Source organism: Rhyacophila brunnea, unplaced genomic scaffold (assembly GCF_057557595.1).
Source record: "Rhyacophila brunnea isolate RB1 unplaced genomic scaffold, BYU_Rbru_1.0 scaffold_19, whole genome shotgun sequence".
Classification (NCBI taxonomy): Eukaryota; Metazoa; Arthropoda; class Insecta; order Trichoptera; family Rhyacophilidae; genus Rhyacophila; species Rhyacophila brunnea.
In genome coordinates this window covers 35,034,395-35,057,136 of record NW_028232848.1, presented here as the reverse complement: position 1 = coordinate 35,057,136, position 22,742 = coordinate 35,034,395, and the positions used below count along the sequence as shown (strand labels likewise).

General features: G+C 34.8%; 1 protein-coding gene across 1 annotated transcript; it reads right to left on the bottom strand.

The window, feature by feature from the left end:
* Positions 1 to 884: 884 nt before the first annotated feature.
* Smg5 (Smg5 nonsense mediated mRNA decay factor) lies at positions 885 to 16,127 on the bottom strand. Its single transcript, XM_085946210.1, has 4 exons — positions 15,788 to 16,127; positions 4,070 to 6,491; positions 3,096 to 3,369; positions 885 to 1,713 (listed from the first exon to the last, which is right to left on the bottom strand). The coding sequence occupies exons 1-4, from the start codon at positions 15,859 to 15,861 to the stop codon at positions 1,217 to 1,219; spliced, it is 3,267 nt and encodes a 1,088-aa protein (XP_085802336.1). The 5' UTR covers positions 15,862 to 16,127; the 3' UTR covers positions 885 to 1,216.
* Positions 16,128 to 22,742: the final 6,615 nt, after the last annotated feature.

Below are 22,742 nucleotides of genomic sequence, written 5' to 3'. Positions count from 1 at the left end.
GCGGCGCCCAATTGTCCCATTCCCTTTCAGAACGTTTTTACTTTAACAATTATTTTCATCGTTGTCTCGATCATATGAAACGAGCCTTTAATTTCTTTTTGTCGGTACCAACCAATGACATTAATATGGACGAAGCATCTAGAAAATAAAATGACACTCACTTTGTGTCGGGTCTGCCGGATGGCGAAATTCATATTTTAATACCGGAATCCTACGCTCAAATGAACATTCTGCTTGCAAGCGGTCTGGCGACACCGCTGGGTCTGCCCATACAACATTTCTGACTGTCAGGTTTCGACTCCACCGTTATTATTGTGTTACAAAATGCCAATGTGCCTAGTTAAAAATTGTAAAAAAAATCTACTTAACACTCCAAGAAAGATGGGATATCACTTTTCATGTGTTAGTATTATTTATTATTTATAAAATGCCATTTTAAGATAATGTTTATTCAATGCAATTGAATGACAGAAACCATTGGACAGTCGCCTGTGATGCGCTGGGCTCACTTGCGTCTAATCTCCGAGAAGTCGTAAGTAACCAAGAATCTGTTTCTAACGCAATGAGTCATGACACTAATACGCCATTACAATAAAGGTTATATTACTATAAATTCTCGAAGCTTGTATCGCATAATGGAATGGATACGTCATATGGTCACGTGACATCTACCTATACATCTGTGAATGACTTTCATGCACAATTTCTCGTGCATTTATGCATCACATTAATGCATTAAATTGTCCATTTAATAATGTCATTGGTACCAACACTGCAGTTTCTCCGTTTCTCACTCATGTTTTAGGGAGCGACTGCATGGAAACGTACAGTTTCACAAAGTCGAGGACCGCCTATACATTACAATCAAAATGAAACACGACACAATTTTATCAACATTCATTTTTATTAAGTAGACAATTAATAGAATAACAAAATTGTTTAGAAGATTATAATTTGAAGGATTAGACAGAAAGATGAAACAAAATTCATAATAATAAAGTCGACCCTAACTCGTATCCGCAAAGCTTTTTGCGTTTGCCAAAAATTATTTTCCTATCGAATTTGCCAATCGACACTCGGTCTGTCGAGTTCTCTCGCCGACGTTCACATAGGAGAGAAATAAACCATTATGTAGTTTCATTACATACCGAAATCAATACGAGATATATTCATAATTCAGTGTTCAATACCGGCCTCGGCATTTCGAACCGTACGATCATCTCTTTCTGCCGCCTTTCCCGAAGGAATTCTTCCACTTTGTGCAGAACTCTTGGATATTTTCGATGGTCACACCGGCTGTCTGCGCAACACCCGTGAAACTAAAATCTTTCTGCTCGACGTTGATTAATTCATTTGAGCCCGTCAACAAAACGACGATATTGTTGCTTTTATTTTTAGTTTTTATATTAGCATTGGCATTATCGTCAGCTTTGCCGGTTTCTTTGCTACCATCGCCGTTCCACTTGTTACCGCCTTCTGCGGCGTCTTCGGCTTCCTTGGATAGAAAATAGTGACAGAATTCGATTATCTGGATGAAGTTCTGGACGTCACGGTGCATCTTCTTGGGGTATTTGACGCAGGGCAGAGGGGCACTTTCCGAGGGTCTCTGGGCTCGGAGAAAGCGTGATCCGTTCCGGAGCTGGATTTCCAGCCAGCGGATTGCGCTCCTTGCGCCTCCTGACTCTTTCTTTAGCTCGTCCATCGATTGCAGCACTGAAATAGGTAAACGGGGTTATAAATTTATTTATTGATAATGGAATATTTTATCGCAGTTATACTGGATTCGAAACATTGATATAGTATTAAAGGTACACACAACGTCACATACATGACAAAAATCTGCAAAATAACTAAACTAAAATTTAATGTAGGTTGAATTCATTTCAACTAAATACAAAATGTTATTTTACAAAAACATTTAGCGGTCAGGTGGCATTAATAACATAGGATAATAATGATAAGCAATGTCTATATTTGATGTAATGTACACACACAATGGCCGCGCGGCTTAAAGACCGGTTCAGATTAGTCGAGTGGTGAATGATTTAGTAACTGAAAAGTGTCCGAACACAGTACATTAGTGAGTGACGTGTCAAAATGAATAGAGCACTGTTCAGACTTGTCTTGTGACTTATTTGGTATTTAGTGAGAGGTCGTGGGGGTGTACTCAACTGAAAAATTAGAACAAAATAGATTGACTTGACTAAATGATTTAACTAAATTTGTCTGTTCATACATGTTTAGACTACATTACTCGACTAATCCGAACCGGCCCTAAGCGTCGGCCTATAGCTTCGTGTGTCCCAGGTAACCTGGGTCTGACAAGTACACATATTGTTTTTCAATTTGTGTCCGAGTCAGAGTATGGACCTAATAGGTTGAGCAAGTGGCTGACATCAATTTCTCGTAAAAAAAAAATGTTAAGACAAACCGCCACTCTGTGGAGGCCCATATTATGATCTTATTAGGATCGGACATGGTCGGAAAAATATTTGTTCATTTCATCTTCCACTTCTCCACAATTTTTTAAGTCTGGTTTCAACGCTGGTTAGTTTTGCACATTGAATGTGTGGAACGTACCCGTCAACCGTCTACACTCGTGTGTCGATAGTTTTAAATTTTTCGCGGAAAGTAGTTGTGCCATCTTTTTATATGCTAATTATAATACAAAGAGGTAAAATTAATTATAGTATTTTGAAAAAACTACAGTACACAGAACGTTTTTCAAAATTATAGTGTTTTCGGTTTATTTGGGTAAAATTATAGTATAATTTACTATTATTATACATTTTTCGCTTAATCATTTAGTTGGCAACACTGATGTGATATTGAACAGAAATCGAATGTCTGTGGAAATAGCACTTTCATCACGAAAAACAGCCATGTTCAAACTGGCTTAGGCAGTCAATGCACACACTACGCAAGCACTGCGATGCGTTCCTCTAGCGAACGATAAAATGCACTAGAGAAGACATAGCTTTAAAAAATTTGATACATGAATGAAAATTTGGAATATTGATCACTTGTTTTTGAAACGACCATTGCTGACCAAATTGTGTAGAAAGGGGATATTAATATCCAAACAATAATCTCACCTATGGTGGGAATCAACACGATGACTTTCTTGGTGTACACGAGCTGCTTGACGAGGTGTGTGTGGTGGCAGAGGGCGTCGGCATCCACAACAGCGTATGGCGGCAGGTGTCGCTGCTTCCGACCGCTTCGCACGGCACTCTCCAGCTCTCGGACCTGCTCCGACAGCCACATCCTCCCCAGGTTCTTCATCAGATTATTATTGTTGTTACTGGCACCTTTCTCCGAGTCCTGGACCGCCTGAGATGATGTATTTTGATTTTTTACCGACGGTTTCTGCAATAGAATAGAATCATTTTCAATACATACATTTTCTACCCTTTAAATAAACAACAGCTGATATTGTATATTAGACGTTAGAGGCAAAAACTCCTTACTGGGATTAGGGATTGTAATCCCAGACAGATAGACGATTTTGTTTTTTTTTCCGATGGTACAGATGTAATACATATTTATAACCAAAAAAACATACATGAAATTTTACATTTTTTTGCATAATGGAACTTTCCTAGTTGATTTGACTGCTCCGAAATATTACAACATTATACAGTTTCATGTCCCTACCACTAGACATACAAAAAATTGTGACCCATTTCACGTGAATCATACTTCCCAATGAATCCTTCAATACCAAGGATTCATTCTCTTTGATTCGTCTATTGATGTGTTCAATACTTCCATTCAGGCAGTCAGCACTGCAGTACTCGTCTTAATATAACTTGTATTTTGTTTATATATTATATTGTGGCGCGTTGAATAACAGTAGTATTATATAAATAATACCAACTCATATGCCAGAAAATAAGCCATTTCTAAAAATCGAAAATGGTGAACGAATGGTACAACCCATGATTAAAATTTTTCCAAAAGTGGCCAAACAGTGTCATAACCGGCCGATTGCATGCCGTAAAGGTTTTCAATCTATCGATACTCTTGACTGAATTAAGTAATAATACTAAATCCTCAAATTAAATACCTGATATTTGGAATATGGTCCTCGTGATTCCTTTTTGTGATTGGCATGGACTTTCTTGCCGGAGTCCTTCTTCAAAATGTAGAGCTTCAAACGTTTATTGTAAACGATTCCTATTTTCAGTTTGGCAATAAAGACTCCGAAATCGATAAACCTCATGAGGCGAACGGTGTTGGCTTCCCTAGTCGAGAAATACTCATTGCTGTCCCAGTTCATCCCTCGAAGCCCTCTCTCCATCACGCGGAGACTCTTCACCTCGACATCCTCCGGCAGCGGTTTCGTCTTGTAACTGTACTTGAGAGCGAAAAACGACTCGTGAAAACCGCTGAGCGACTCGTGAAATTGGTTTTCGGATTTGTAATGGTTGGAGACCATTTTGGGAAAGATTTGTCGATGAATTATGTTCAGGACATCGACGAGGGTCTGAAACAACGCCCGTCCGCTGGCTTTGCACGATATAACTAAGTCGGCTTCTCCATACAGCCAATTCAAAAGCAACTTCAATCCAATTAAAATATTATCGCTTTCGAAGAATTCTTTCAGCAAATCTTCATTGAATTCCTTCTTTTCAGGAATATCGTTTTCTTTTACATCACCGTTCAAATGCTGTTCTTTCATTTCTGAATCGTCTTTTTCGGTCAATACCTCTTCTTTTTCTTTCTTCTCCGAATTACCATCAAGATTGCTGGTATCATTTTTAGTCGTATTATTGTCTATGTATAACTTAGACTGATCTTTAGCATCCACTGCATCGTCATTTTCATCTTCAGAAGACGAATTGGACGAATAAGATTCTTCACTGACGTTATCTTCGGAACACGACTGATCTGATCCCTTGTTGTCTTCCAAGTCACTGAAATCGGTTGAATTATCTGAGTCTGACTTATCAGTGCTTTCAAAGGAATCCAAACGGCGTCGTCGACGCCTCAGTTTAGCATGGCTATTATTCTTTTTCGGTTTAGTCTTTTGAGCTTTATCACCGTTTTTGAGCGGGCCAATTCCGTTGGACAACTTGACTTGGATATCTACATTTTTAACAGTTTCCCCTTCCCCTTCCCCTGTCTCTTCTGACACTTTCGAGTCATTTTTTTTATTCTCTGTCGAGTCGTCATCATCGTCTTTAGTCGGAGTTTCAGGTACAATAACATTCGAACACATATTGGAATCTTCAATAATTTTATCACAATTTGATTGCGTAGTCTTAACTAATCCGTTTTTAACATCTTTTTGGCTAACATATTGCTGCTTCAAGTGTTTCATTTCATTCTTGTAAGTTTCAAAAGCGTCTTCTGGGTTTTCAATTTGAAATCCGATCTCAGTGAAATCCGTCAAAAGCCTTTGTAATAATTGGGAAAGAGCAGCTAGAGCAAAAGCCTTAAGAGAATACAGATTAGAAGAGTTCTGACTCTGAAGCGAATCCATGCACAGCAAACTTACAACGACGAACTTATAAATAATTTTGGAGTTCAGGTATTCCGGATTTATCTCGTTCTGGTCTAGATACTTGAGATAGTCTTCATGGCACGTTTTGAGGTCCGGCGTGACTAGAGGACGGTACTGCAGGCATTCTTTCAAATCGTAAAGCGTCGAGGCGCACAAATCATTAAAGTTATCGAAATTCTTCTGAAAAAACCAGACATCCGTCAGCGACAAGAACTTACAAATAAAACTCTTCACTGACTCCTGCTGGTCAATTATATCGGGATGCGGTGGATTACAATTCTCAAGATATTTAGCATTCTTATCGAAAATTCTCATTAGATTACTTTCGGCGCCTTCGAAAGAATTAATACACATCAAGCACATGATGTAGTAACGCACAGAGTCAAGATGGTGATTTTTCCCGGTGTACAGAGTCCCTAGTTGATTGTAAGGCATCCCGGCTAACGGGTTAACCCCGGCCGCTTGTAAATAGTATCTGGCGGCCATGGAAGGATTCCAATGGTCCTCGTAGTCAGTCTTGTATCTGCTGAGGTCCCCCAGATAAACGAGGAAGGTCTGTATGCATGACTTCCCCCAGTCTTTCAGTTCCGATTCTTTGTCTGCATTATTGCACTTGAATTCGGTATCGAGCTGCGGATAATCGACCAGGCCTCTCAGTTGTATCCCGGCTTCTATTTGAACTTTGGATATTAGGTAATGGTAATGGCCTATGCCCGCGTCGATGTGGGCCAAGATAAGCTCATCGTGAGTGGTCTGATTGGCTCTTAAACGTTTAGCAGTTGAGACGGCTTCGTAGTATCCTTTCCGCCACAGTAATTCCTGCGCCTTTCGCCCAAATAAAAGGGGGTCGGCAAAAATTAGTTTCTCACAGTTCTCTCGGAGTTTTTGGCGGTAGATTTCTAAGGTGGCCGCGAAAAGGTCCACAACCGACTTGGAGCGAGCTGTTCCTTCATCCACTCTGCGTGCGGCTTCACTAATGTAACTGAAATCATACAAAAAAAAAATATAAGTCCGAATTAATGCTCATATATGCCTAGTCCTGACCAAAAACTTATGTATCTGAACAATGTTTTCCGTCCGCGGTGAAATACAACAAAACATACGACACTTGTATCAAATTTTTTTAGTTTTCATGCAAGTTTTTATACAATGTTCATTTGTTTATGCACAGCTGTATCTTGGTCTGGACTGTATCAGTGGTCAGTCCAATGGGTGCAAATAGACTGTTAAGATCCGACATAAACAGTACACACTAAACTATGTCAGTCATACTTATTTCTTTTCATTGAACTAAGAATACAATTTGCAAATGGTGCTGGTTAGTTTTTAAAATAATTCTATCCACACATTGAAATATGCTTCATTTTCTTATGTTTAGGTTTCATCATAGATAGAAGAAAGTTTTCTTAGAAATGTTTGTTTCAAACCTACTTTATTTGATTTAGCGAAGGATTTTAAAATTACTGTCTCCAACAAAGTTGTGATCGCTTTCGATTTAGATAAACTGTTATTTTTTAGGCATTAATATAAATAGTAAATTCTTTAGCGGTAAGAACAGGTTTAATTTACATAAAGAAACTGTGAAAACAAGGCAAGTGTTTGCAGTGATTCGCAATTTATTCTGCAATACACAACTAAATAAACAAAACCATATGCAATGTAAACAATATTTGTAAATATGTTTAGTTATAAAAAAAAGATAATGTTAAAGGAAAGAATCGATTAGCAATTTGAAAGAATGAGAATATACAGTCATATTATTTATGACTTCGTGGTTCATTGATATATCAGTATTTGGTCTTGAAACCCGTGGGCTATGCCTTTTCCATCATACCTCGATGATAATAGCACCTGTACACGTGCGTGGATTTATTTGCACCAATAGTGTATAATATTTTAAACTATCGCGATAATAACTGCTGTTTACACATAAAAGTGCTGACTGTCTCGCCAATCTTATTCCTCAAGAGTAAGCGAGACATGATGTTGTCATATTATGGTACTATTTGACAGATCGTGAAAATCGGTTAACCTCAAAATGAGCCTCTGCGCAGTGTAGATTGTTTTTTTAATGCCAGGTTCGCCACTTCCAGAAAATTCAGAAGCTACCAAACTTTTCTGATTCATGCATGCAATCTTGTAACTTGCATGATACATGTTTACACGTCCATTTTCTTATTATGGCCGCAATAATATGTGCTATCAGCAGTAAATCCATGCACGTACAAACGGGGTATTATGCTCGTACAGGAGAAAGCCTTGCGTCCAAGTGAGTGTTGATACTCACACATTCACTGCAAGCCACGGATGGTTTCAAAAATTTAAAGGCCGTAATATAACTACACAATTTAGTAATAATTCAGTAACAGGTGAGGCTGCCAGCGCAGATACAGAGGGAGCTACGAATTTTAACAAGAGCTAAGCAGAAATCATAAGCAATGAGGATTAGAAGAGGATTCTTTTCCTAAATGTATTTAAGGGGGGACATGCTCGTCGAAGGTCAAAATTGAGTTTTTATTGTATATTCAAACCATGATCCTGGACACTCCTTAAACGTTGTAGATGATCTATTTATATAATTTTGAAGCCTTATTATCTTTTATAGTTATTTTAAACATTTGATGACTGCATGAAGTATTTTTGTTACATAAAATAGTATTCTTTTAAACCTCTCGCTCTAATGTTTTAGAATATAGTCATATTTCGGTACATAACTGTGCAGTGGTGTTAAGATTTTTTACATTTATTAATTTTTAAATGCATTTATAAAACCATTAGCATAATTTATCACGAGATAATTTTTGTAAAATATTCACGATAAAAAATTATATTGATAATCTCTGTGATCCCAAATTTGACAAGAATTAGGCATTTTATTATTCAAAAAATCGGCAAGATTAACACATTTCAAGATGATTCTAAAGATATGTATTATAAGCTATGTCTTTGACCATTCAAGTGTGATAAACATCTTATGAATAATGATTGCTTTATAATAATTATTGACCTAAGAATAAGGTAGTGTTTTTTTGAAATACGCCATTTCTTTTGTCATTCCCCAGTGGTTAAGCTACAACATACGGCCGTAGCCATAAATTGACAAACTATAATTGAAGTAGGGAGTAAAATGATATTGACGCGCGTGTTTAAACATGTACCGTTTAAAAAAAAATAAAAAATAAATCGGTTAAGTACATGTTCAAACACGCGCGTTAACATAATTTTACTCCCTACTTTAATTATAGTTTGTCATTTTATGGCTACGGCCGTATGTTGTAGCTTAACCACTAGGGAATGACAAAAGAAATGGCGTATTTCAAAAAAACACTACCTTATTCATAGGTCAATAATTATTATAAAGCAATCATTATTCATAAGATTTTTATCACACTTGAATGGTCAAAGACATAGCTTATAATAAGTATCTTTAGATTCATCTTCAAATGTGTTAATCTTGCCGATTTTTTGAATAATAAAATGCCTAATTCTTGTCAAATTTGGGATCACAGAGATTATCAAAATAATTTTTTATCGTGAATATTTTACAAAAATTATCTCGTAATAAATTATACTAATGGTTTTATAAATGCGTTTAAAAATTAATAAATGTAAAAAATCTTAACACCACTGCACAGTTCTGTACCGAAATATGACTATATTCTAAAACATTAGAGCGAGAGGTTTAAAAGAATACTATTTTATGTAACAAAAATACTTCATGCAGTCATCAAATGTTTAAAATAACTATAAAGGATAATAAGGCTTCAAAATTATATAAATAGATTATCTATAACGTTTAAGGAGTGTCCAGGATCATGGTTTGAAAATACAATAAAAACTCAATTTTGACCTTCGACGAGCATGTCCCCCCTTAATACTTATACTTATGAAGGTTTATTATATTTTCACCCATCCTTTGAAACGAACACATATTATTTTAAAAAAATGCATGATTTCACGAAAACTTTCGGAATGAATTAATCACTTAATTAACTCAAGGACTTACTGCATAAGGTAATAACTAGGGAGCGGATTTGTATGCAACCAAAAACATGATTATATGCATGCACGTATGCACTTAAAATCAATAAAATATGCACTAAAACAGAAGAAATATGCAGCTAAAAATTGACTTGTTTTGTTGGAAAAAATTGTAAAAACCCATTTTACCCATTATTACTGACAAAAAATCGAATAACTAGTTAATAATTTTTCAACATAATATGATATCAGGACAAAAAATACAAACAATGAATATAAAGTTAATCAATTAGAACTATTTTCAAAATAGTTTTTTCACAAGTACCTACAAATAATTAAATAATAAATGCAATGTAAACCAAACATAACTTAAAAAACAAAAACGACACACTTCCTAAATATTATTTTCTGTTTTTTGCCCGAAAAAAAAATTACAATAAGTATTTTTTTCAACATTAAGGGATCTGTCAGTATTTTGTTCATATGCGGAAAACGACCTCTCAACGTCCACAGAGGTGATTGGGCAAACTTTAAATGAAAGTGCCCGAGTTGACTTCACTTTTTCTGATAATTCCACAGCTCGGAGATGGCATTAAAAATGCAAGTGCAACTAAACTATCTACCTTCCTAACTTAGTTATATTTCTAAAAAATAATTTAACAAAACTAAAATTATAAAGTCAAAAGCTCTAAAATATGCATTTATTTATGAAATATGCACTAATGTCTCAAATATGCTCTAACATCTTAAATATGCATTTATATGCACAATAAAATTATATTTTTGAATTCTGTGTCTTTCAAAACAGATTTATGTGCAACTTTCATAGCTGTGCATACACCCTAACAAAACATGCACTAGCATATAAATCCGGGCCCTAGTAATAACATCAGTGTAATGATATATAGAGAGGGCCTATTTTTCGCAAAATGAAGCCGTGTTTCTAGCGTATAACGCACAGTAGAACAACGATTTTATTATTATCAACTTAACTATGAAAGGTTATACCATCGTGTTGCTTCTCAGTACGACTACCAAATTTAAACACAACATAGTTAACCATATTATGTTCTATTAAAATAACTAAAAATAATAACCACTAACTTTATATTCAACACAAAAACAATAAATTTCAGCAACACGTGCTCGTAGTTTTTAAATGCATGTAATCAGCCAAATCAATTTTTTCCGGCGACGTTTTCAAATTATTAAAATTCAGCCGTAGAAATTTAATCTTACTCTTAAGGCGATACTTCAGTGAAACGGCAAATAATTTTCAACTATAGGCGCGATGAAATTTTGGACTCGCTGGCAGTCTGAGACCGAACGTCGGGGTGTGAGTACGTCAATTCGTTTCGTGATGGCGACGGGGGTATTAATTCTTAAATCGTGTAAAGATGACTAAAAACGTTACCCATTTACTTTAAAAAGAAAACATGTCAATGAATATATTATTATTGTTACTAATATAACAATAAACAGAACATTAAATGGACGCATGTTGGAATTATATGACAAATTATATTTCGGTCGGCATGCGTCATTTGCACCCGCGACCCGCGCATCGCCTAGCTCCGATCTTTTTAGACGATGCCTCAACTGATAGCCTTAACGCATAGAGCGGAGATATGAGCGTGCCGAATGCTTACTCACTCGCACTTATGGTTCGTTTTTGTGGAAGCCTTGATAATATCAGTTTTTCTGATAATCTTTTGAGATACATGGGAATAAACCAAACAAGAGTAAAAAATATGAAGAAACCTGCAATTATTATGGAAATAATAAATAACAAAAACTAGTTACATTTTGATTCCCAGCATTTTACAGAGCAACAAAGTATTTTACATCAATTACTGACAATAAAACACATTTAACATCATTTTTTTTACTACCTACATCTACAAGGCTTCAATAACAAAATAATCACGTAATTATCATTAAAACTGTTAATGACTTAACAGATAAAATTTATTATCTATAAGTGCATAGGTACTCTGTTGTCTCAATCCTTTTCTATGGTTTGGAACAGTGATTTTCAACCTTTTTTGGTTGGTGGAACACTTTCTCAAATCTCAGGGATTCCCAACCTGGTGACGCGTGACGGTCCAGAGGGATAAATTACAAAAGAAACGTCTACTCCGTAAGCAGTGATACACCTAAGAAAAGAACAGCCTGTATGCAAACTTAAATGTATAAATTTAGTGTAAATATTCGAATATGTACACATCCTGAAATATTCTTAGAATGTTAGCGCCTTTGTAAATTTTATCTTAGCGGAATCTATTGTACTATTCTCATTCCTTCTTTGATTCGCCGTGCCTTTATAATGTGCTACTTCCAAATAATACACAATCTACATCCTTGCACTGGATTCAATGGCGAGGAGTGGACAAAAGCTAAGTTTTGGGTGCACTATTTATGTCAGATCTTAACAGCCTACCTCCACCTTTCACCACTAACTGGACGTCACAGGTAGTGAATTATGTTTATTTCCTCCACTTTGGATACATAAAAATTCAACATGCGTCCATTTAGTGTTATGTTTATTGTTATATTAGTACTTAATAATAATATCTGTATACCCGAGGTAAACTACGGTAAATCCAAAATGAAAACTTCACAGGAGAGACGAATTTGTGATTTTTGGAACTTTCAACTTGTGGCATTCGTGAATGGAAAAAGATAAAATTTATCTATTTATCGAAACCTTTTTGTTTGTTTACCGCTGTAGTTCGATTATAAGCTTCATCAAAAGAATTGTATGTTTTCTTCCTGTTGTTTACCTCTAATAGTTATGGAGTTACAATGACATTTTTAATTTTTATAATAAGAGTAATATGAGTTACAGCTGTTTACCACGTATGCAGGATAAGTAATGAAGTAACAATATAACAATAACTCCATTTCACGATTTTTGGAGTTACAATAGTTTACCTCTGGTATACCAGTGGCGAAGACTCCATACTAGGCGATTATTTGAAGCCTACCTTCTTAAGAAAATATTTTTAATTGCATATTAACTTATTTATATAATCACTTGATTTTATATTCTATAAAATAATTTATTTTGCCAACGAGAGATGCTGTATGTGTAGAAATGTATTACACAGATAATAATTACAAATAATCTGCAAAGGTTTTAAAAAATATACCACAGCGCGATCTTTCTTGACGTAAATAAAGGTCGGATTATGTTTCAAATAATTCTCAATTTTTTCATATGGACTTTACGTCACGTAGCTCCGCCCAGTCTATCGAATTGTATGAACTAAGGTAAGCTCCGATTGCAGAGCCTAAAACTAAATAATTAATAATAAGATAGTTTAAAAAAATATTTCTATGGTGTTTAATCGACTATTAATAAACATAGACTGTTTTTAAAAATAAAAAGAACTTTTTTGTAATGATTTTTGATGTGTAAGGTAAAGGCACTAATGGTTGACACATTAAGAAAAAAATCATGTTTTTTTTAATATAGAATACACATTTCTTCATTGATTTAAAAACCAGATATCTTAATCACTGCACAAAACCCTTACCGATTATATTATAATGAGAGAAAATAAGCAATAATCAAACACACTTTTTAATAAAACATTTTTGTATCCTATCTTTTATCACTAATGCTTGACATGGCAAAAAAGATGAATCACTAATAATTGACACCTTAGTTGACATGGAATATTTTGGTATAATTTACATGTACCTACCTAAATATTTGCTCCTTACCTTTTCTGGTACCTACATACAAATTAACCATCAACCGGTGACTCGTTTTTGCATTGTCAAAACAAATCATTACCATGATATCATTTTTATTAAATGCCTTTTGGACAACGCAGACATATTTATGATATCTCTTTTTCCCTTCTAAAATACATTTTTTTGTATTTGCAGTTGCAGTTGCTCGTAAAGATTGGTCAATGTTACCAGCACTGCTTCTATTTTCTTCCATCTTCAGATATGTATGAACTTGTTCTCATTCAATGCTACACATGAGATTTAGCTTTATATAACAGTGTAATTCTAGTCACATTTTGTAGCTGTTGTAGTTGGAAGGCTTTGCCTCATCATGTATAACTGCCTCCATAGCTGCTTAAAGCCTCAATTACATTGAGCTTCTTTACGAGCTGTTTGTTGGCGAATTTATAATCTGCCTGTAAAGTCGCCCAGTGTAATCATCGAACATGTTAACTTGTTCGATAATTACACTGGGCGACTTTACAGGCAGATTATAAATTCGCCAACAAACAGCTCGTAAAGAAGCTCAATGTAATTGATACTTCAGTGAAACGGCAAATAATTTTCAACTATAGGCGCGACGAAATTTTGGACTCGCTGGCAGTCTGAGAGAGAACGTCGAGGTATCAATACGTAATTTTGTTTCGTGATGGCGACGGGGGTATTAATTCTTAAATCGTGTAAAGATAACTTAAAACGTTACCCATTTTAAAAAGAAAACATGTCAATGAATATATTATTATTGTTACTGATAGAACAATAAACAGAACATTAAATGGACGCATGTTGGATTTATATGACAAATTATATTTCGGTCAGCATGCGTCATTTGCACCCGCGACCCGCAATCTGCGCATCGCCTAGCCACGATCTTTTTAGACCATGCCTCAACTGAGGTATAGCCTTAAGAGTATTGAAACATTTTGTCGTTTTATAGGTGGCATTTTTCTTGAGGCAGTCGCTTCGTGTTTTGCGGAACCAAAAGTTGACATTTAATTCACCTAGTAGTTGACATGTGTCTACTATTGGAGAGGATGGACGAAAAATATACTTTCTTATATGGAATCAAATCTGAATGTATGTGTATGCCGAAATTGTTGAAAAATCACTCTTATTGCAACTTTGATGTGATCACTACTAATTAACATACCCTGTCAACTATTAGGTTTTCTTTATTTTGTGGTCCAATAATTGACACCGATCAATTTCAGACATAAATTTAAATATATTATCACGAAACCTGTTCAAATCTACACTCTAACATATATTATTACATGTAAGATACCAAAAATCTGAAATAAAAACATATTATGTAATAATTTCTTACCTGGAAGAGTACAGCATTCTTAACGGATTTGGTAAGAAAATTTGAAATACGTACTCACTCTGTCACACTCTCTAAAAAATATTCGCCATTTTAATGGTTTGGCTCGCAAAGAAATGAGTTTTGACTGGTTCATCACAAAATTTACACGGCACATGTTTTTAAGCTATTTTCGAATGGATACACGCACAGGTTTTCTTATTTTAATTAATATATTTCAAAAGTGTCAACCATTAGTGCACTGTCAACCATTAGTGCCTTTACCTTACCTACTTATAAATGTTTTGATAAAATCCGTAATTTAAACTGATCGCTTAATTTTATGTCGTCAGTGAGTTTTTGAAGTTTCATTAAATTAGTGTGTACCTATTCATTAGTAGTAATGTTGTATTATCTTCTTATTTCTCGTAAGTATACCTTACAAGTGTGTTCTTTTTATCAGATCTCCACAGCCTACCTCTTTCCAAAAGTCACCCTTCGCCACTTTGGTATACAGATATATTCATTAACATGTTTTCTTTTTCGAGTACAGATAACGTTTTTTAGTCATCTTCCCCTCGGCGATTGGAGCTGGATTGGTGTGATATGAATTGCGATTATTTGCCGTTTCACTTATGTATGCTCTTAAGATTGGAAGACTATGCTGATTATGTCATTGACAACAGTGAAACGTTAGACAGATTAATGTCAAGCAAAGTAGAAGAGGCAGGCCAAAAATTTGTTGACTAGATCAGCCACTGATGACTGTTGTATGCTTGGTGTACAAAATTGGAAATCAGCCACTTTGGATAGACAAGTGGAGAGTTGTCAGAGGAAGCCAGGACCCACCTCTGGTTGTTATCCTAATGATGATAATGGGAGGTTTGTAATATTAAAAAAATCATCTATTTCTTCGCCAACACGAAAGAAATCTAGGTAGTTATATGCAGGTAATTATCGTAGAACGAATATTCGTGCAATTATATTTAAAAATAATAATATGTATCTATAATAAATAGCACACAGTAATATTAAATCAATTCTTAATAATTACGATTCAGCATTAATTACATTGCAACAACATTATTAAATAATAAACGTGAACATTCATTTCAGGGTCAAAGATTCAACAAAATAATGTGATGATTTTTTAACTACGTAGAAAGATCGAGCGGCCTGATAAAATGGCCTATGTTATGTTTTGATAATTTGTAATACAGTTTATTAAATATTGGGACAGCGGTAAGGCTTACCGGTATAACTTTCTCGTGAGGGCATTGCGCTCGGCAATATCACCCTCCGTCGTCTGGTTTATACTTTTCTTCATTTTTCAAGTCATCTTCGTCGAAACACATGTCAAGATTTCAACAATAATCGGCCAACATTTTGGAGGTCGGCGGGTGTCATGCGACGCTGACTCATCTCTGTATCATCAGTTGGATTTGTGAGCCGAAATCCTTGCACCATAACAATTTTTTGACGAAAAAGGAAAAGTCATAGAGGTTTGCGATTTTCTCTCAGGCCTCCCGACACTTCCAGACAGTTCGGATTAATTTGCTGTTTTGCCGATAAGGCGATAAAACGGATAAAAGTGACAGATAAATAAATTCTCCAAAAGATGGCACCACCGTTCCAAATCTTCAATAAATATGGCTGTCAAATTTCAACGAAGAAAACTGTTTTATCAACAGAATTGCCCGAGCTAGTAAATATTGACCATAGATAGCAATAAATGCATAATTCTCGATATTATTATCTCCAATTATTGTTAAAAAAAAAAAAAATAGCTGAATGCTCCGCCTGCCAGAGGCATCTATTGGAAAAATATGAAACCTGTATGAGACAGTTTATTCAATTAAATTTAGATTAATCAAATAATTTAAAAGTGTTTTCATTCAACACGTAAGTAGGTATAAATATAAAAATATATTAAATTAAAACTAAGCTTGGTTTTGTTTTTAGCTTTCAAAATGATCGCAAGAAATAACGGTTTGCACCAAAGAGATTGAAGAGGAGTCCAATCTCTTTAGTTTGCACCATGTAATCGCACCTGCCTATTTGTCAAGTACCAAATATTAAATAATATGGAGTTGACCATGTTTAGGCTATTTCGTATAGTATACTATACTAGTCTATCTTTCTATATTCTATAATCTATGCCATGCACTCTAAAAGACGGCATATTGTTTAGTATAATTAAAGTACTTATAATATGTATGTTACTGCCTACTCCCTACCACTACGTAGGTAGGTACATTTTGTAATTTTCCTATAATATTGACGTTAATATGTGTCAATCAGGTAGGGGTTCCTCGAGATTCTAGAAAGGGTTTCATTCAAACAAAAACTTTGGGAATCACTGAATTCAATGAATAAATGAAAACTAGGCAATATTATTGTACTTACCAACTTTTGTCTGACCGTTTTCACCGATATTGGTTCACTGTATTGAGTCTCGACATATCTAATGATTTTCTCAGATAATACGTATAATATGGGAATTCATAAAAATATCTAAAATGAAATATCAGATTGGACCTAACTAAGCAAAAAGATATTATTTCTTATTAAGCAGGTACATAAGAATGATAATAATAGGTAGGTAAGTATCTAAAATGAAGCATCCGTTGCTATAGTTACACCATCTTGCTGAAAAGTTAATTTTTTTAATAATATAACATCATTTCAATATGATATACGTATTGATATCGAAGGGTTAACAATATTAGCATTCACAGAGGGTACAAATCTTTCTTTCGCACACATGTGTCGGTAATCGGTGTGTGCAGAGCCAAATTCAGGAAAAATTACAAGGGTAGTGATCAGTGGCGAAGACTCCATACTAGGCGATTATGGAAGGATTACCTTCTTAAAAAAAAATTTTTAACCGCATATTGACGTATTTATATAATCACTTGATTATTTTATACTTATTCCATAAAAATATTTTTTTATTATTATTAATATTTGCCAACAACATCTGTCGTGTATGTAGGAATGTATTATAAACAATACAGAACAATCTGAAAAGGTTTAATAACTATATACCATAGCGCGCCATCTGCCTTAACGTAAATAAATGTAGGATTATTTGTCAAGAAATGGTGACGTTTTTTTGTATGGACTTTACGTCACATGATTTCAGTCAGTCTATCGCATCGTATGAAATATGGTAGGCTCCTATCGCAGAGACTAAAACCTTCTGCGACTGCACTTTATCCAAAATAATTAATAATTGGATAATTTAAAAAAAAATACTATTGCATTTAATCATATTACATTTGAGTCATATTTTGCGACTCGGGTTTCGCCTTTCGGCATTTGCAAGCACTATGCGCACTCACCAATGGAAAATACATACTGACAACGAATACAGTTAAATCTTGTTAATCGTATTACAATTTGCCATTGGTGAGTGCGCATAGTGACTGAAGATAGCAAAAGGCGAAACCCGGGTCGTAAAAATGACTCAAATGGAATAGTACAAAACTCAAATCAATTAGAATTTGTGTGTTGTTTAAAAAAATACATAATTCGATTAGGTTAAGTTGGTAATACTTTTAATGCATATCGTCACCTTACTATTAAAACCTCGTAAGTCTGATTAAGAAGAATGTTGAGGGAGATAAAAAAACGAAGGTAATAAAAAAGATATTTTTAACACCTCTCTAGTCGATGAATCTACTGTTTGTGAAATACGGGGTTTTAATTCCATGTTTGATACCACAAAACTTGCGAGTGTTTAAAATTTGTCGATAGATGGACAGCATACAGAGAACCGAGATTTTGATATCATTTAAAATGTTTTTTTTGTTTAAATTTTGTCGATCAAACTTCATTTTTTCATAATATCGGACTTACGAGGTATTAATAGTAAGGTGACGATATTCTCCAAAAAAATATAATGGGGGGGAAAGTGACAGGTGGCCCCACCCTCGGGGCGCCAATGGGTTACGCGTATGCATAAGCACAGTGCGCCCCTGGAGCTTGTAGGTCGTGAATAATACAAGATAGCGCTAGCCACTCGACGTCCTATCACTTTTTCATACTTCATACCGCCAGGCGGGTGAGAGAGCGTTGGTACATACTGTGCGGTTGTACACAGTAGTATGTATACAGCCTCGCATACCTACATATTGATGATCCGGGTCCATATTACAACACCTGACTGAATATTTTATTATATTTATTTAATTATTAAGACGGTACCTCAGTGAAACGGAAAATAATGTTCAACTATCTGTGCGACGAAATTTTGGACTCGCTGGCAATCGGGCTCGTCGGGCTGTGAACACGTTAATTTGTTTCGTGATGGCGACGGGGTAAAGATGACTAAAAAACGTTACCCATTTAATTGAAAAAGAAAACATTATTATTGTTACTAATAGAACAATAAAGACGGACGCATGTTGGATTTATATGACAAATTATGTTTCGTTCGTCACGCGTCATTTGCACAATCTGCGCATCGCCTAGCCACGATTCTTTTAGATTTAGACCATGCCTCAACTGAGGTATAGCCTTAATAAATTTTATTGTTAACATTTGAGTAGTTTAGAAGCGAAATTGCGTCTCTGTATTTTTAAATTTCACAGCAGCTACTTTTTGTAATATTACAATGAAAACTTTCTTTATTTATTTCAAATATAAATAATGGCTGAAGTTTCTCAATCATCATCATTTATGACACTGGCCTCCTTCAAAAACTTCCTCTACCCTGGACGATCCAGCGCTGACACCCTCTAGTTGCCTTGACCGATCATTCTTAAATCTCCTGTGGCGCAGTCCAGCCATCTCAATTTAGGCCGTCCAGGTTTTCTCTTGCCCTCGGGGGTTGCATACATAACCCGCCTTGCTGGTACATCCTCCGGCAAACGTGATCTTTTCGCCTCTATAAAACGTGTACAGCACTTCATTATACCTTGATATCCAGATTCCACTTTCTGTAACAGCCCCAAAGATTCCTCTCAAAACTTTCTTCGCAAAGATATCCATATTTCTCTCATACTGCTTGCTATGTGACCAGAATATATTAATATATTACAATAAAACTTTTGGTAGGTAGATGAACCCCCACAAATCTATGTATTTAGTTATTTTTATCCGCATATTCATGGCGATGGAGAGAAGCCTTTTAACTTTTGACCTACTCATTTATAGAAATGCCACATTATCGCTTTTTCAAGTTTGATAGTTTTGACGTAAAATAAATCATAGTTGTAACGCCGCCGAGCGAGAGAAAGCAATGAAATAGGTTTCATGTAAGTAAAGTCAGGGATAGTAACCGTAACAATAATCAAATTTTCCCTGTGTAATCCGTGCGCACTAGAGAAATCGCATATATGTGCATGTTCAAAGTTAAATTGTTACACAATAGTAACTATATTATACACTAGGGAAAACAAAACATGCGGTACATGCATAATTAGGGTTCCCAGACGTCCTCCTTTACCAGTAAAATACCAATTTTTTGAGGTCAATATCCATGCCCATACTTTCTTTTATAATTTTTATCGAATAATGCGTAATATTCGCAGTTTTCCCGCTATAGTTACATATTGTATGCATCAGTTTTGTAAAATCGATTGACAAAATATTTATTTCATTTATTTGAAAGAATTGTGTAAGGTACTTACTGTATTTCTTGATTGCAATATTTACTCTATACTAAGTCTTGTTTTATTTAGTAATAATATGTTTATAAAAATATATGATTTTACGATATGTCATCTATATCACGGGGTCGAGCAATCATCGGCTTACCACGGATTCAACTACAGTGGTAAAATCATGGCCCCCATAAGGGGGGGGGGCTGACAGGGTTCTAGCCTAGGGGCCCGGGCTCAGGGGGGGGCCATGCGTGGCGGGTTAATAAGATATTTAAGATAAACACACATCACAAATTTGCCCTAATAGTAAATAAAAAAAGTTATTTCACGACAGAGAATTTTACATTTAAAAAATGAGGTCGTAAGATGCATTTTGATTGTTTTGTGTTGATACTTGACAACTACATAATTTAAGTAGATGTATTAAAACTACAAAAATCCCTAAAAATAAACCGAACACAATTTTGAAAACGCTTCTGTTGTGCGTCACACATGCCATTAAACTTAGCGATAGGTAGAGGGGCCCCCTAAATATCCTGGCCGGGGGACCCATTTTTGGATGTGGCAGCCATGGGTAAAATACATCACAGAAACACTCAGAATTAAGAAAATCACAAGTATGTATTGTGAAATCACCGGGATCGAACCCGGTAGGTACGGTATCGGACTATGGGGCGGCTGTTGATTATAAAATATGTCCTCTTTTATCATTGTCAAATATGGAAACCCTAAGCATAATAATAATAAAATATTTGAATCGGTCCAACAACTGTGTTTTGTATGTTACTATATCTAAGGGATTTCTTTATATTATTATTACAAAAAATATATATAATCTTTTGGGAAGATTGACGCGTGTAAAACGATCTTTACACACTTCCCCACTGGCATGTAACCTCCGTCCTTTAAAATACCACAGCAGGCGACAGCGGCGGCATGGCTATTAAATTAACAAAAAATAAAATAAAAGCCAACGTAAATTTTAATAACTTGAAAAACAAATATTTACGACACTTTCTTGGTAATATAAATTAGATATTTTACTAAGAATACAAGACATTAATTTTATCAGCGTTGTAAAATTCCAAAATGATCCTATACAATGTTGATACTATATAATTACATATTTGTAAAACATGAAATGTACGTTTTTCAATAACTATTTTTATACTATGTATCTAATCTAAACAGCCGCTTTCGATGAATGACAGAATGTCCGCTTCTGAAACTGTGGATGTGTCGGTTTGAACCCTGCTTCTGGTAAATTCATATTTTTTTCATTGAATGTTTGTATCCAGAACACGGACCTAATCACAAAACAGATTAATAAATAGAAATGTAAAAGAATTTGCCATGGACCAAAGTTCTGGAGCAGGGTAGTTTACCGCCTGACTGCGTCGGCTGTTACCAAATACTGTAAGCACGTTACATTAACGTAACAACTAAAATACATATTATAAAGTATTGAAAAAGCATATTCTAAAACACGTGTTTTAGTTTATCTCATATTTTTCCACACTCGAGATATTTAGCCTGTTAAGTATATTATATCACATTAATGTTGTATTCCATGGACCTAATAGGTACATAGATTCATAGATATATCAAATAACTAAGACATATTTTTCGGAAAAAAACTACACCTATTAGGAAACCTCTTCGGGAAGAGGCAAAAATCCACAGTGAATTTTATTGTAGATCCAACAAAGACAGGGACTAACAATACACATACTTAAATCTATGAATCCAATAATAATAAATTATACAACGACGTTTTAAACCAATAACATGATAAAATATAGAACATCATCTACCCATAGATTAATGTGACACAATTTATTTTGTAATTACTTACTTAATGTGTTTACATTTATTTTTGTGAACTGGCTAAATTCTGTAGTTTCATAATCTGAAATCTCAATTATCAACCTTGTTCATAATAAATACCTGCCTAAGTATATATATTTGGTTTTATTCTAACACTACAACATGCCACGAGACCCAATTACAGTGATGCGGTAGTATTAAACCAATAGTACCTAATATGGTCACAGATAGAGTTGGCTTTGGGGAATTTTCCGACGGGAATTCTCGAGAAATTTTCGAGATTTTCCATCCTGAATCTCGAGAATTAAAATTTTTAACATTTCGGGAATCCGGATCTTTTCTCGGGATTCGGGATTTCTTTATTATCAAATATTAATTGAAAATACGATTTTCTATATGAAAAATGTGGACAGAAAACACAAAGCGTTCAAATACTGATCGGGACATTTAACACAATTAAGCCAACGTCGACTCAAAATGAGCGCAATTTTTGTAACATCAGGTAATTTTGTGTCTCAAAAGCGTACGCGATTGTCAGACGCAGCGATTGACAGTTTGTGTTTTTTGAAATACCGTTTTAATAAGTAATGTTTTGAATTATTTTTGTTTTCCTACTTCTATTTTGTTTGTATTCTTACATAAATAAAAAAAAACATATTTTTTGTAATTTGTCTGTTTTTACACTAATTTTAACATTTTTTTTTTTAAATTTCCCGATATCTCGAGAATTCTTTTCTGGAAATCCCGAATCTCTAGATTGACATTTTCTCGG